This window comes from Schistocerca piceifrons, chromosome 8 (genome assembly GCF_021461385.2).
Source record: "Schistocerca piceifrons isolate TAMUIC-IGC-003096 chromosome 8, iqSchPice1.1, whole genome shotgun sequence".
Classification (NCBI taxonomy): Eukaryota; Metazoa; Arthropoda; class Insecta; order Orthoptera; family Acrididae; genus Schistocerca; species Schistocerca piceifrons.
The window spans coordinates 386,078,461-386,092,260 of NC_060145.1; the positions used below are offsets into that span (position 1 = coordinate 386,078,461).

General features: G+C 38.5%; 1 protein-coding gene across 1 annotated transcript in view; it reads right to left on the bottom strand.

Moving 5' to 3' along the window:
• Nucleotides 1-3,298: 3,298 nt before the first annotated feature.
• Nucleotides 3,299-13,800, bottom strand: part of LOC124712372 (aldo-keto reductase family 1 member B1-like) — a 75,620-nt gene continuing 65,118 nt past the window's right edge. The window contains exon 6 of the mRNA XM_047242668.1: nt 3,299-3,445. Within this exon, the coding sequence (XP_047098624.1) occupies nt 3,299-3,445 (147 nt within the window). The remainder of the gene's footprint in view (nt 3,446-13,800) is intronic.

A 13,800-nucleotide genomic window follows, 5' to 3' on the forward strand; every position in this document is an offset into this window, starting at 1 on the left:
GGCATGTTTAGCCACAGGGTGATCCTCATTACCAACAAACACTGTCTGCCTGTGTCCATTCATGCGAATGGACAGTTTGTTGCTGGTCATTCCCACATAGAAAGCTTCACAGTGTAGGCGGGTCAGTTGGTAAATCACGTGGGTGCTTTCACACGTGGCTCTGCCTTTGATCGTGTACACCTTCCGGGTTACAGGACTGGAGTAGGTGGTGGTGGGAGGGTGCATGGGACAGGTTTTACACCAGGGGCGGTTACAAGGGTATATGATAAAGAATGGAGATGACAGACATATGAAAAGAGAGACATGGCATAATGAGAAGTCAGTGACTTAAAAATACATTGAGGAGCAAGATAATCCAACATCTGGCCACATTACAAGAATAACTGATACCAACTTTCTCCATATGGCATAGATACTGAGCCACAGATAAGCACAATAAAAAGACGGTCACAAAATAAACTTTCAGCCAACAAAGCCTTTGTCAAAAATAGATGACAGACACCCCCCCCCCCCCCCTTATGGTTCATTGTCTCTTAATTGTAGGTCTAGACGTAAGATTAATTCCGACGAAAAAATTTATATTTGGTCGAAAATAAGTGGTACCTCTAATATGGAAGATTGTAAATTTGTTGGAGATTGTATGGTCTATTATCATTAATAAAGACTACACATTGATCTTGCCAAAAGCCGAGAAGCGATTCTTCTTAGTGTCGTAGCTCCCTGGGGCACCCTGGGATGCTCTCTGGGCACCCCCCTCAGGGGCCTCACACAGTAGATAACTCCGCGAGTACAGAGGAGAGGATATACTGAAGGGCAAGTTCCCATCTCTGGAGTTCTGACAGGTTGGTGTTAGTGGAAAGTATCCAGATAACCCGGATGGTGTAACACTGTGCTGCTGATGCAACTTCGCGCATTCATTATATGAATAGCATCATTCTACAATGGGTCACCGTTTTGGATATCGCCGTCGCAGACATATGCTGGTCTACAAAGATTTGCTGAATATTTCTGGCAATTATGGTTCCATTCCAGCGCCTGGTACCAGTAAGAAGGTGACCAATCTGAAGAAGATTGCCAGTATATCTGTATTGTCAGGTCCTAAATACTTTTTAGGTCTGAAATTGAATTTTTCTATTGGTAAATCATCCGAATCAAGTAGTACAGTCCTTAAAATTACTAGGACCATGCCGCGGAGTTTGCCATGTAATTATAACATGGAGATAACATAGGCTGCGGCCCCAGTGCCGCGGAGTTGTATTGAGCGGCCGATTTGTTTACATAAGATAACAGAACGGGGCCGCTTACGTCAGCGTGCGCTTGCGTCATGAGCTATAAATAGCTGCTGATGCAACTTCGCGCATTCATTATATGAATAGCATCATTCTACAATGGGTCGCCGTTTTGGATATCGCCGTCGCAGACGAATGCTGGTCTACAAAGATTTGCTGAATATTTCTGGCAATTATGGTTCCGTTCCAGCGCCTGGTACCACACACACACACACACACACACACACACACACACACACACACACACACTCACACATTCTCTGGCAGACGAAGCCACACTATGAGGCAACATGGAAGAGGTAACTGGGTGGGGCAGGGAGGGGGAGGGATAGCAGGGTAGGGGCGACTGACAGTGAAGTGCTGTTGAGGAGTGTGCTGAGATGAGTTGGAGAGAGGGTAGGGCAGATAGGTGCAGTCGGGAGGTTGGATGGAGATCAAAGGAGAGGTTGGGAGAGGGGGGGGGGTAGTGGAAAAGGAGAGAAAAAGACTGGGTGCATTGGTGGAATAGAGGGCCGTGTAGTGCTGTTATGGGAACAGGGAAGGGACTAGATGGGTGAGGACAATGACTAACGAAGGTATTGTTACATTCCATCCTGAATTTTCCATTGTTTGATACCAATGTTCTCTGGGCTGCACTAGAGCAATTGCCACAAAATCTTTCAAACTTGGTAAATCAAAATATTATGCTGGCAGAACAAGCACAAAAAGTCTTAATGAAGTGGGTATTTCATGAAGATTGTGGCTCTAAATTGACAGAGACAGAAGTAACTCACCAAGAGTGCTTGGTCTTTAGTGTCAGTAACTGCTTGGTTATTATATTGATGATTGACAATAGGTAACTTTGAGAGGCATATCTTAAGTAAGAAAGGGTGAAAATATGGATATGTCAGTGACTGTTTATAACAGTCCAAACACTGCCAGTAATTTTTTTGTGGCTCTTTCAGCCAGCAGGGGAAGTGGGGAACACTGTAACAGAAAAGATATTATCTTAAATTTTGAAAAATGTGTTTGTGAAAGTATTAATTATTCTTTTCATGCATTTACCTTTTAGGTTCCCATAGTATTCATTTAAAACTCAAAGACATGGTGTGGCTTTGATGTTGGTGTATTTATTGAAAATATTAAGTTTAAATGCACTGTGACATTGTGCCTCAGTGCAAGAAAAATGACATAACTCATATTTTTACCTACTTCTGACCACAACTGCAATTAAATGCCAGAAAAGTCAATGTTTACAATCGTTGAAAATAATAACAGTTTATTACAATATTCATCGAACATTAACAATTTTTACTGGCATCTAATTTAAGACATCCATACTGCCTTTTGGTTTTCTCCAATCAAACAGGTTTTGGTGGTATCATTACTACACTTTTTTCTGACACATATGTTGCGTCAGCTATGAGAGGATATACAAATGTGCATGTATTTTTGGCCTCAAATGGAGAAATGCCACTTCATAGACACCACCGTCATTCTTATTCCTCATCAGTTTACCAGTAAAGTGAAATGGATTCTTGCAAGAATACCCTAGTAAAACATAATCATCTTGGAACAACTGGCTCCATTTTGATGTTTGATAGCACCACTGAGTAATCTAAAGAACCATAGAATTTGTCTTCCATTGTTTCAAGCAAGTCAGATTATTTTGAAAACGGACTTATCTTGTTGATTTTAGTTTTCTTTTCCTTTTCATCTTTTGCTGCCACGAGAATGATTTTCTAACACTTTTTCAACTTGGTTATGTGTTGCAGCACAACTCATTCCCCTCTTCCTCCCCCCTCCCCCCTCTCTCTCCACCACTACTTTCTTTCTTTCATATCTCTAAAAATATCAAGACCAACTAAATTCTGACATGGTGCATCTTCCTCAGTTGGTGTATTAGAAGGGTCTTCATGTGATTCGCTGAAACCATTATCACTGTCAGGGGCTTTTGATGTAGCATGCATGTATAATGGTCAATTTGCATGTCTTTTACAGTCACTTTACTTTCTGGCAGTTGGAAGTAGTTACAGAAGTATTGTGGCCAGGTATCTTGGCTTCAGACTCCTTTTCCTCTGTTGTGATGCCTGTGTCAGCCTGGGAAGTTTCTTAAGATACCACCTATTGCTGAATGATTTCAGACTCTTCTTCTTTGCTACATATGTATTCACTTTCTGTTCCAAATGAGTAAATTGCATAGTTACAATTAGTTTTACTCCAAGTTATAAAATATTTGTCTTGTAGAACATCTCTTGTGTATTCTGGTTGTCAACCAATGGCCTTCTTATTTTCATAGAGATGTCAACAAGCAAGTCTCCAAGTCCCCAGAGATTCTGCGAATTGGAGCATATCTCATAGGCGGGACATTAGTGGCTTGGAATAATCACTTACTGCACCAAGTGCTGCACCATGCCATAATATCATCACCTGCAGCTCCATTTCACAGGTGCGCTGCATTCACCCCACCATATGGTACATGTACAAACCTAACAAAAATCTCAAAAACAGAAGACAGTTCACTGATTTGTTTCTTAGTTTGTTCTGTGAAAGACTGAATTAAAATCATGTATGAGTAACGAAATTAGTTTTGTAGTGCCTTCTCCAGTACCTCTTCATAATTGCATATAATGAAGCAAAGGAGAAAGCTCCTTTTTTAAACTTGCAGACATCATTTTTCAGATTGAAAGGGTGCGGTATAACACATTGCTTTGAGCGGACTGTTATCAGCAGGCTCCTAGAATAGGGATTGCACTGTTCATGTTCCTACAACAGTGTTACACTGTGCCCCACACCCAGCTTTATATAATTTCATAAGTTTCAAAAAAAGTGCAAACCATTACGAATTTTTCACAGTATGACATAATACACTAATATGTGTCTATGGCCATCATACTCAGATATACAGCAAGTTTTTATGTCTATAAACAATTAATCAAGCTATTGGCAAGTGTCATACAAAATATATTTTTTAATTATCACTAGTATCAATAATAATAGGCAAGCAGTTTGTTTTTAAGTAATCTAATTTGTCTCACATACTCACTCAGTAAATGGAAAGATCCTATAGTTCTTGTTAAGTGTATTTATGTAGGTTATGTCATCACTGATGATCTTAAAATCAAATATCTGGATGTTTTGCTCAATTGACTTCTTGTTGAAGGGCTTTGGGATTGGTACTGCACCCAGCTGAAACTGTAAGAAAAATTCGGAAATATATATTGACTAGCATAGAATGATGGTAATGAGAACTTGTATTAAATAATTAATATATTGTTGCCTCAAAGTGGAAATACAAACATACATGATTACTCACTAAACAATTTGTATTGTCTGGATACTTGTAGGCACCATAAATACCAACAAAAATTAGAATGTATTATTTCTCATATTGGTAGTACAGCCAATTAGTAATTAATTTGTTTCTTTGTTTGTTCCATTAAAGACCAAATTAAAATCACATATTAGCAATTAAATTAGTTTTTTAGTGCCTTCTCAAGTACTCCTTCATATTTGCATGTATTTCTTTCCTGTACCTTAATTTGTTTGTCATAGAATCATTGTATAATTCACAAACTCATTCTCTTCAAATTCACATGTCGGTCATAGTGATCAGATGATGACTATTAAAAGAAGTGAACAGTTACAGCAAAACCCACATTGCACCTTGTGAAAATGGACAGTTTGGTACACTGTGTCCATTTACTGCCATATGTGAGATGCTGGCACATTGTCTAAAGTAGATAACTCTACATCTTGTAGAAGTGTTTTTAAGATCTTGGTATTATTCCACTCACTTCTCATTATATTTAATCATTAGTGGTTTTTGCTAATGATAGTGAAAATCAGTTTTAACTAAACTGTGACTTACACAGTCACAACACAAAAACAATTTTTATGTTGACTTAGCCTCTTTGTCCATCATTTAAAATTAAGTTATTTACTCTCCTGGTAAGAGATTCAACAGGTTCTCATATAACAAAAATCAAGAAGCTGGGAATCCCCACCCATTCAAAAGAAAATGAAAAACATACCTTATTAGCCACTCTAGCCACTCACTCTACAAATTACCTAAATATCCATATTCAGGAACTCAAGAGTTCTATTAGCTACATGTGTACAGTGGCAGACTGGGACATAACATAACAAAGTGATTGATATCATAGTTAAGATATTACAGAATCAACATTGATGTACGCATGGTGTGGGGAGATGGGTCTTCACCAAGGGCTCAGGCACAGAAGGGGCAGTGTGACACTGTTCTATTGCGACACTGCAGCTTTTCAGCAGTGCATTCAGGCATGACATCATTTTTTATGATGACAGTGTGCCACCATATCAAACTGCACAGGTGGAGAAGCTCATGGAACTAGAGGATATTTGGTAAACAAAATGGGGTGCCTAATCCCCTGACTTAAGTACCACTGAGCACTTCTGGGATGTGATGAGGAGATGTATTCCAGCGTGTCCACATGCATCAATGACCACTCAGCAGTTGCAAAACATGTTGGTAGAGTACTGGAATACCCTACCACAAGATTTATATGTAAAATAATGGAAAGGCACCCACTTACCTATAGTAGATCAATGTATGGGGCACAGAAACACGTAAGAGAAAACAGCATTCACACTAGGTTTCAAGCACTAACTCTTTTTGTAGCAATAGTGCATACATTCACACACACACACACACACACACACACACACACACACACACACACACACATAAAATCCCAAACGCATACTCCCATGGCCACAAAAAGACTACTTATTGATACTTGACTACCGAAAGCAGTAACTGAGTATCAATAATTAGCCTTCTCTGTGGCCACATTTCTGTTATGTGTTCCTGTGCTCCACACATCAATCTGCTGCAGGTGGGTGATCGCCTTTCTGTTACTTTAAGTGTTGCTCTATCCAGGAATTTCCATTATTGTTATACCACAAGAACTCCTTACCAATCTTGTGGCCAACATAGGAGCACCTTGCAAACCATGCACTGCTGTCCATGTTGGCCACACGCTCTATTAAGAACCATGTCCTGCCTTTTGTAATACCCAGCTGTAAAGCAGTAGGCCAGCCGAAGTGGCCGAGCGATTCTAGGCGCTTCAGTCTAGAACCGCGAGACCGCTACGGTCGCAGGTTCGAATCCTGCCTCGGGCATGGATGTATGCGATGTCCTTAGGTTAGTTAGGTTTAAGTAGTTCTAAGTCTAGGGGACAGATGACCTCAGATGTTAAGTCCCATAGTGCTCAGAGCCATTTGAATTTTGTAAAGTAGTAGACTGGAACGATTGTTAATGAAAACTGTGATTCACAGTGTATCGAAGCACTGTATTCTATCCTGCCATGTTTATGCAAAGTAGTACAAACACATGAATGTACCGGGTGATCAAAAAGTCAGTATAAATTTGAAAACTTAATAAACCATGGAATAATGTAGATAGAGAGGTAAAAATTGACACACATGCTTGGAATGACATATTGCTGGGAAGCGTGAAAGATCTATTGCATGCGTCGTTTGGTGATGATTGTGTGCTCAGCCACCACTTTCATCATGCTTGGCCTCCAAGGTCCCCAGACCTCAGTCCGTGTGATTATTGGCTTTGAGGTTACCTGAAGTCGCAAGTGTATTGTGATCAATCGACATCTCTAGGAATGCTGAAAGACAACATTCGACGCCAATGCCTCCGGACATGCTTTACAGTGCTGTTCACAACATTATTCCTCAACTACAACTATTGTTGAGGAATGATGGTGGACATATTGAGCATTTCCTGTAAAGAACATCATCTTTGCTTTTTCTTACTTTGTTATACTAATTATTGCTATTCTGATCAGGTGAAGCGCCATCTGTCAGACATTTTTTGAACTTTTGTATTTTTTTGGTTCTAATAAAACCCCATATCATTCCAAGCATGTGTGTCAATTTGTACCTCTCTATCTACATCATTCTGTGATTTATTCCGTTTTCCAATTTATACTGACTTTTTGGTCACCCGGTATATTGCAACACTATAAATTCAATACACTGACATAATTAAAATACCTGGAACATAATTATGAAAACATATAACAAAAATGTATTGAAATATAGCTGCTATCCAAAAATATGTGCAACTAAAATAAAAGAATCTTAAAACTTGTTTTTACAAAATTTGTACACAGGGAACTGATTGTAATTCTTGTTCAGCTAAGTGTAAAGATGTTGGATTCATGTTAGCATCAAAATCAAACTTGGTTTGAAAAGTTATTGAGATTCATAAATTGTAGAAGATTATTTAATGTATTTTGGCAGTGGTAACTATTATTTTAACTCATTAACCCTTTTAGAAAGGTAGTGACAAATGTCGCATATATTGCACACGCCTCTTCTACCCCCCTCTCTCTGTCCTTCACCTTCTCCACCCCTCTCTGTACATCTTCTCCTCCCCTTATATCTGTCAATTCCCTCCTCATCCATACATACACTCACACACAGACACACACACACACACACACACACACACACACACACACACACACACACACACACATGTACGTACACAGTTTATGGAAGCTGAATTTATGACGAGTCGTGACTTGACTTGTTGATACTGGGAAGTTCCCCTAATGATATAGAGCAAAAAGTACTGATCATTCTTTCATGGAAGAGGTTTTAGTCAAGGCATTGGGAAAGAAATTAAAGGTGAAGATTACTATTTATGAGGATGACCTATTGATGGCTACCAAAAGGTTGGACCAAGATTGTCACTTTCTGTGCAAACTATTTCAACATTTAACAAAAGGACTGATTCTGACGTGGTCAAAACTGAATATGTTAGGAAAAAGTAATTTTTTTTGGAGATATAATGTGTGGTGTTCAGATTTTGTCTGCTCCTGAGGAGAAAAGGGCAGTTAAAGCGTTCCCAGAACCAAACAGCCAGAGATAGCTTAAATCATTCAGGGGGCTGTTGAGCTTTATAGAAAATTTATTTCTGAACAAGTGTTAAATAACCAAATTGTACATGCACTATTGAACAAGAATGAGAAATGGAAGTGGACCAACAAATGTCAGGAGGTTTTTAATAGTGTTAAAGAGTCATTTGATAAAAAGAGAATGTCATTCCATCCAGATATAAATAAATCTTTTTGTCTTTCAACTGACAGTAGTATATCTGCAATCTCATCAGAGCTTTTATAGCCGGTTAAAGTATTTGATGGGTAGTTCACTGAACCATTTCATTTTGTGACAGAGTACCATCGAAATGTGAAGTAAATTAAAATGTATTGAAGTAAGAAGCTTTATGTACTGTGTAGAGCCTGTAATAGAACTGAGGATAGCAGCCTGGCCACTCTTGCTCCTGGTCCTCTGTGGGAGGCAGACATGCAGTCAACAGACCAGAGAGAGACCCCCTCTGCAACATCCACGTTTTGTTTACCAGAATATTTTTCTATGCTGCTGAGCAGAAGGGACACAGTGTCAGATCAATTGGCAGAGCTAACAGTTTGATGCTACCACAGGGCACGAATCACTAATGTGAAATGAGCAATATCCCATTTGTTAAGGGGAAGTATGGTTGGTATAAAAAGCCTTTTAGTGCTTGCATGTGCTTTCTTTACAAGATGAAATGTGAGAAATATCACACTGAAGTGGAAGACGATTCTAGAGGAGCCAGTGGAGGCAACAAATGGATGGGACACAGGATATTTATTCTCAACTGGTGACATGGAGTTTGCTCAGTGAAGGAATTCTACCCACAGTAAGATCTGCATGTGGTCCTCCCTTCTTACTGTCGAATTTGGGAACTGTGGGAAGTGCAAAAATGTTTAACAGTGACAGTGAACAATAATGCAATTGGCCAGAAGAAGAATATGAGCCAGCCAATTGAATATGTGGCCATGCCCAAGACATAGTTCTGGAAGAAGAAAAGAGACCACCTTGGAGGGACAGTTGTTATTAGGACAGCAACAGTCATACTTCCTGGTGGGGATCTGAGCCAGACATCAATTGCTGGTTACAACCAAACACACACACCACCTGCCTGATAAGTGCTGCCAGCCCACAAGAGAAGAGACCAGCCATCTGCAGCATACCTGCCTGTTCCCTTCACAGTGCTATGAGACACCACTAACTGAACCCAGCACACTGTCAGCATCATTGACAACAGAACAACTGTCACCTGGTAAAATGCACTATACCTCTTGCTGTCATGTAGCAACCACAATCTAAATATCCCTGTAGGGGTCCTGAAAATTTTATAATTGTTAATGGGCAAATTATTATTTCCTTTTCTTATGTATAAAGGTAATTTGTAAATTTACTTGAATAGCATGGTCCAAATCCATTTTGCTTCTATAAGTAAATATTTATGACTGATCTCTTTACATTCTTGCAGCTGGCAGTCCTATTCTTTTATGCATTTTCAAGATCCATACTCAGATGCAATTTAATTTAATAATATATTGGTGGAATTTTGACAACATAAATTAGTGCCCAACATGGGATATGCCTTGTCATTAATTGCCAGTTGTGCATAATTTTGTTTTTTAAATGCACAGATCTTTTTCGTTGACATTTGATTTTCTGAATTAAAGCAATTCTTGTTTTATGTTAATGTAAATTAGTGAAGTGGTATGGCAATTAGTTAGCTGTAGACTTACAAACATAATGCATGGATGTATGCTGCAGATTGTCTGTATATGATAACGACTTCAGGTAGTGGTTCAATTGTGGGTGCCTATGTTTCCTATTTGTGTCAGTTGTGTTGTCTTTGAGTTGTCCATCTGTGTTGTGTTGATTGTCTTATTTTGGAGGAAATTAGGATAAGTCAGTTGTTTAGCCTGCCAGAGTAGTGGAACTAAGGAGTGAATTTAACTGATAATTTGAAGTGAATAGCAAATGAAGATAATTTCAGACAAGGCAGGGGTTGAACTTAATTGTACAATGGGGAGTTTGGAAATAAATCTGACTAAGATAGAGGCAAGGCATAATGATAGTAGAGAGGTAAATAGTGAGGGAGCAAGTCAATCCAAAAACTTGATACAGAATGAAATATTAACGCAATTGTATGCAACGTTGAAGGATGATGTGGATCATAGAGAGGAACAACTCATTGTGCACGTGAATACAATATTCTCAGAGACACCAAAAGAATGACTGATGCTCTCAAACAGATCTGGGAAGATTATAATCACAAATTTGTGAAAAAAATACTGTGACAGAAGATGAATTGCATTGTAATTCCACACATGAAATGACTGATGCAAAGCAGGGGCACCAATGAAAATATGACTGAGTGGTACTGAAGCCAGATGCAGAAGAGCAAATAATGTACGACATCTGGAAAAAAATCATAGATAATGCCAATGAGATTGATGACACTTCAAATCAAGTTAGTGTTGTATAGCACAAGTTGTATACATCAGGAGATTGATTTGTGACCAAAACAAACAGGTATGCTGCAATTTGAAGTTGTAACCAGAGATAGCAGAAGCCCTTCTAGAGTGTGCATCACTACTAGCTCACTAGTAATTGATAGTTTTGAGATGCCTCATCTGGTAGAGTGTGATGCCACATCTTTTGACACAGCATCAAAAGATTCATTCCTCATGAACTTCACATCATTAAGTGATGCACAGGACATGAGATCACAAAAGATGTATTCAGAATGGATGCAGTCACTCCCACTCCAAAAACACAGTGGTAGATTTCAATTAGCAGGTGTCAGAAGACATGAAATGTTCAGATACAAAATTGACCTGCTTCATAACAAGTACATTGATGAAACAAAATCACAATGTCAAGAAGGAGTTGTGCAACATAGACAAAAGTTGGTAGGCATGTTTATACTTTGAAAGACGATGTCTATTCTGATTTTGTGCTAGTCGCATAAGAGTGGCACTAGTAATGCTACTATCAGGAAACAAATCAGGTTTGCTTTAAATATACACTCTAATGGTTGTGAGCATTAGTTACATTGGATGTGGTGAGCTGATGTTTGTTAAGAATGCCTTTAAGGCAACAAAAATGGCATTACGAACACTTCACTGAACCAATATGCCACTATCAATACCTCCACTGAGATTGAACGAGGTCATGTAACAGTGCTACAAGAAGCTGGATGTTCTTTTCTGATATTATAGAAATATTTGGCAAGAATGTAGCCACTGTACATGATGCTGGCAGTGGTGGTCACAAGAATGTACAGTTGCAAGAATACTGGGCTCCGGACAACCCTGTGGCACTACAGAGTGGGTGGATCACCATTTTGGCATATGCAGCACCATAGCACATCTGCAGCAGCAGTTTGAGCAGCAGTTGGCAGCACAGTCACACAAAAAACTCTTACAAATTGGTTACTTCAAGGACAGCTCTGAGCCAGAGGGGTGCAATTTAATATGAGAGCAGGAGCACTTTGTTATTATCTCATGCACCCTGACTGCAAATTTGTATGTCAGTCTGGTGATTTAATCTGTTGTGCTACCATTCATGAATAGCATTCCAGAAAGTATTTTTCAACAGGATAACACTTGCCCACATACCACTCTTGTAACCCAACATGCTCTTCAGAGTGCCGATGTGTTACCTTGGTCTGCTCGATCACCAGATCTGTCTCTATTCAATCACATATGGCACATCATCGGATGGGTGCTCCTGCCTCATCCAAAAACAGCATTAACCATCCCTGTATCGACTGACCAAGTGCAACAGGCATAGAACTCCATCCCATAAGCTGACATCCAACGCCTGCACAACACAATGCATGGACATTTGCATGCTTGCATCCAACATTCTGGCAGTTACACTGGTTATTAATGTACCACCATTTCACATTTGCAATGACTTATTTTGTGTTTACATTAATCAGTCATCTGGCAATGTTAATCACGTAAGTATGTTACCTAGATAAATGTATTCCAGAATTTTCATTACTGTACATTAATTACATTTTGGTGTTATGATTTTTTTCCATCAATTAGGCAGTGAACTCTCTCAGGCCTGAGCACTGTCCAACAGAATTTGTCAATAATCAAACAGATAATAGAACCAGGTAGAGATGTGATGATGGAGAGTTTGTCTTAGTATTATGTTAACTGAAACTACTGAGAATTTGGAACAATGTCAGAGAAATAGTGAAAAGACTTAAAATTGGTGATTAGGTTTCAAACTGCTAGTCAGTTTAAGTAGAAGATGGGAACAATTTCAAGAACAGATATTTATTCAGACAGGTCAACCAGTGAATTTATATGAGATAAGCTGTGTTTGTGACCATTATTTTGAGTTACAGACTGTTAAATAAGAGTATTGTTAGCATTACACACAGATGTTAAAAGATATTGCCTTAGTTCTTTCACAACCCAACACAGGGAACTTTTGTCCTTTGCAGTGTCCATAAAGCATTAGTTTACTTTGAATTCTTGACTGTGAAACACAAGAAGAGGCATAAGTGCAGCTTATACATCACATTTATCAAAAATTTTTGATGCTGACTGCCAAATGTTGATTCATGAACAAAAATAAAGATTGGATACTGCAGGAGGACAATGATCTGAAGCACCACAGCAGTCCTTGCAGCAGCTGGCAAAAGGATAAAGGTGTGCAAGAACTGGATTGAGACTCACAGTTACCTGACGCTAATTCTATTGAAAATATACGGTCTTACATCAAAAAGAATTTGCAGGGAAGAAATATCTTCACTTTGAAACAACTGACAATGCATATTTGATGAGTTTGGAGGTCTCTTCCATATGATGTAGTAGTAGTAGTAGTAGTAGTAGTAGTTTATTCATCCAGAGACAATTTACATTGCATGGATTTCGTCAAAAAATACATAGTATATATATACACACATATAGGGTGAACAATACTATACAAAATACAGATGTGCATAGTGGACTACATAACATCAGACCACATTGAAATAGCATGTACAACTTTGATTATTTACATTGATGTATGAGGAAGACTTTTTACATGGAATACACAGTTGACATTTAGATATAACACATACAATTCTAGCACTTTTGTACATATTATTTATTTAGATCATAGCAACAGTCAGATAAAAATTACTATTGCCACAGAGTACATCAATATAATTGTTTAGTATGAAGCTATTCCAGGTATTCTTTTACACTATAATAGCAGTTGGTCATTAAAAATATGAATACTGCTTCTTTAAATGAAGACAATATTTTTATTTCTTTTATCTATACCGGTAGTTTGTTATACAATCTGCTTCCTTGTATGTTTGTTTGTTTCTGCGCCAAAGCCTTGTTAACTCTTTTTATATGAATGTCATTGCACTTTCTTGTGTTGTAAGTATGTAGATCCGAGTTGGATTGGAAATTGTTAATATTTCGTTTTACATTAATTACGCTTTTCTGTATATAGAGGCATGGTAGGGGTAGAATATTCAGCTGTTTAAATAATTGCTTTGAAGGAGTTAGCCTTGAACTGTTGGTAATTATTCTAACAGCTCGTTTTTGTAGAGTGAAGATGGTTTTGAGATTTTTCTTACTATGACCCCAGAAGATGAGGCCATAGGTAA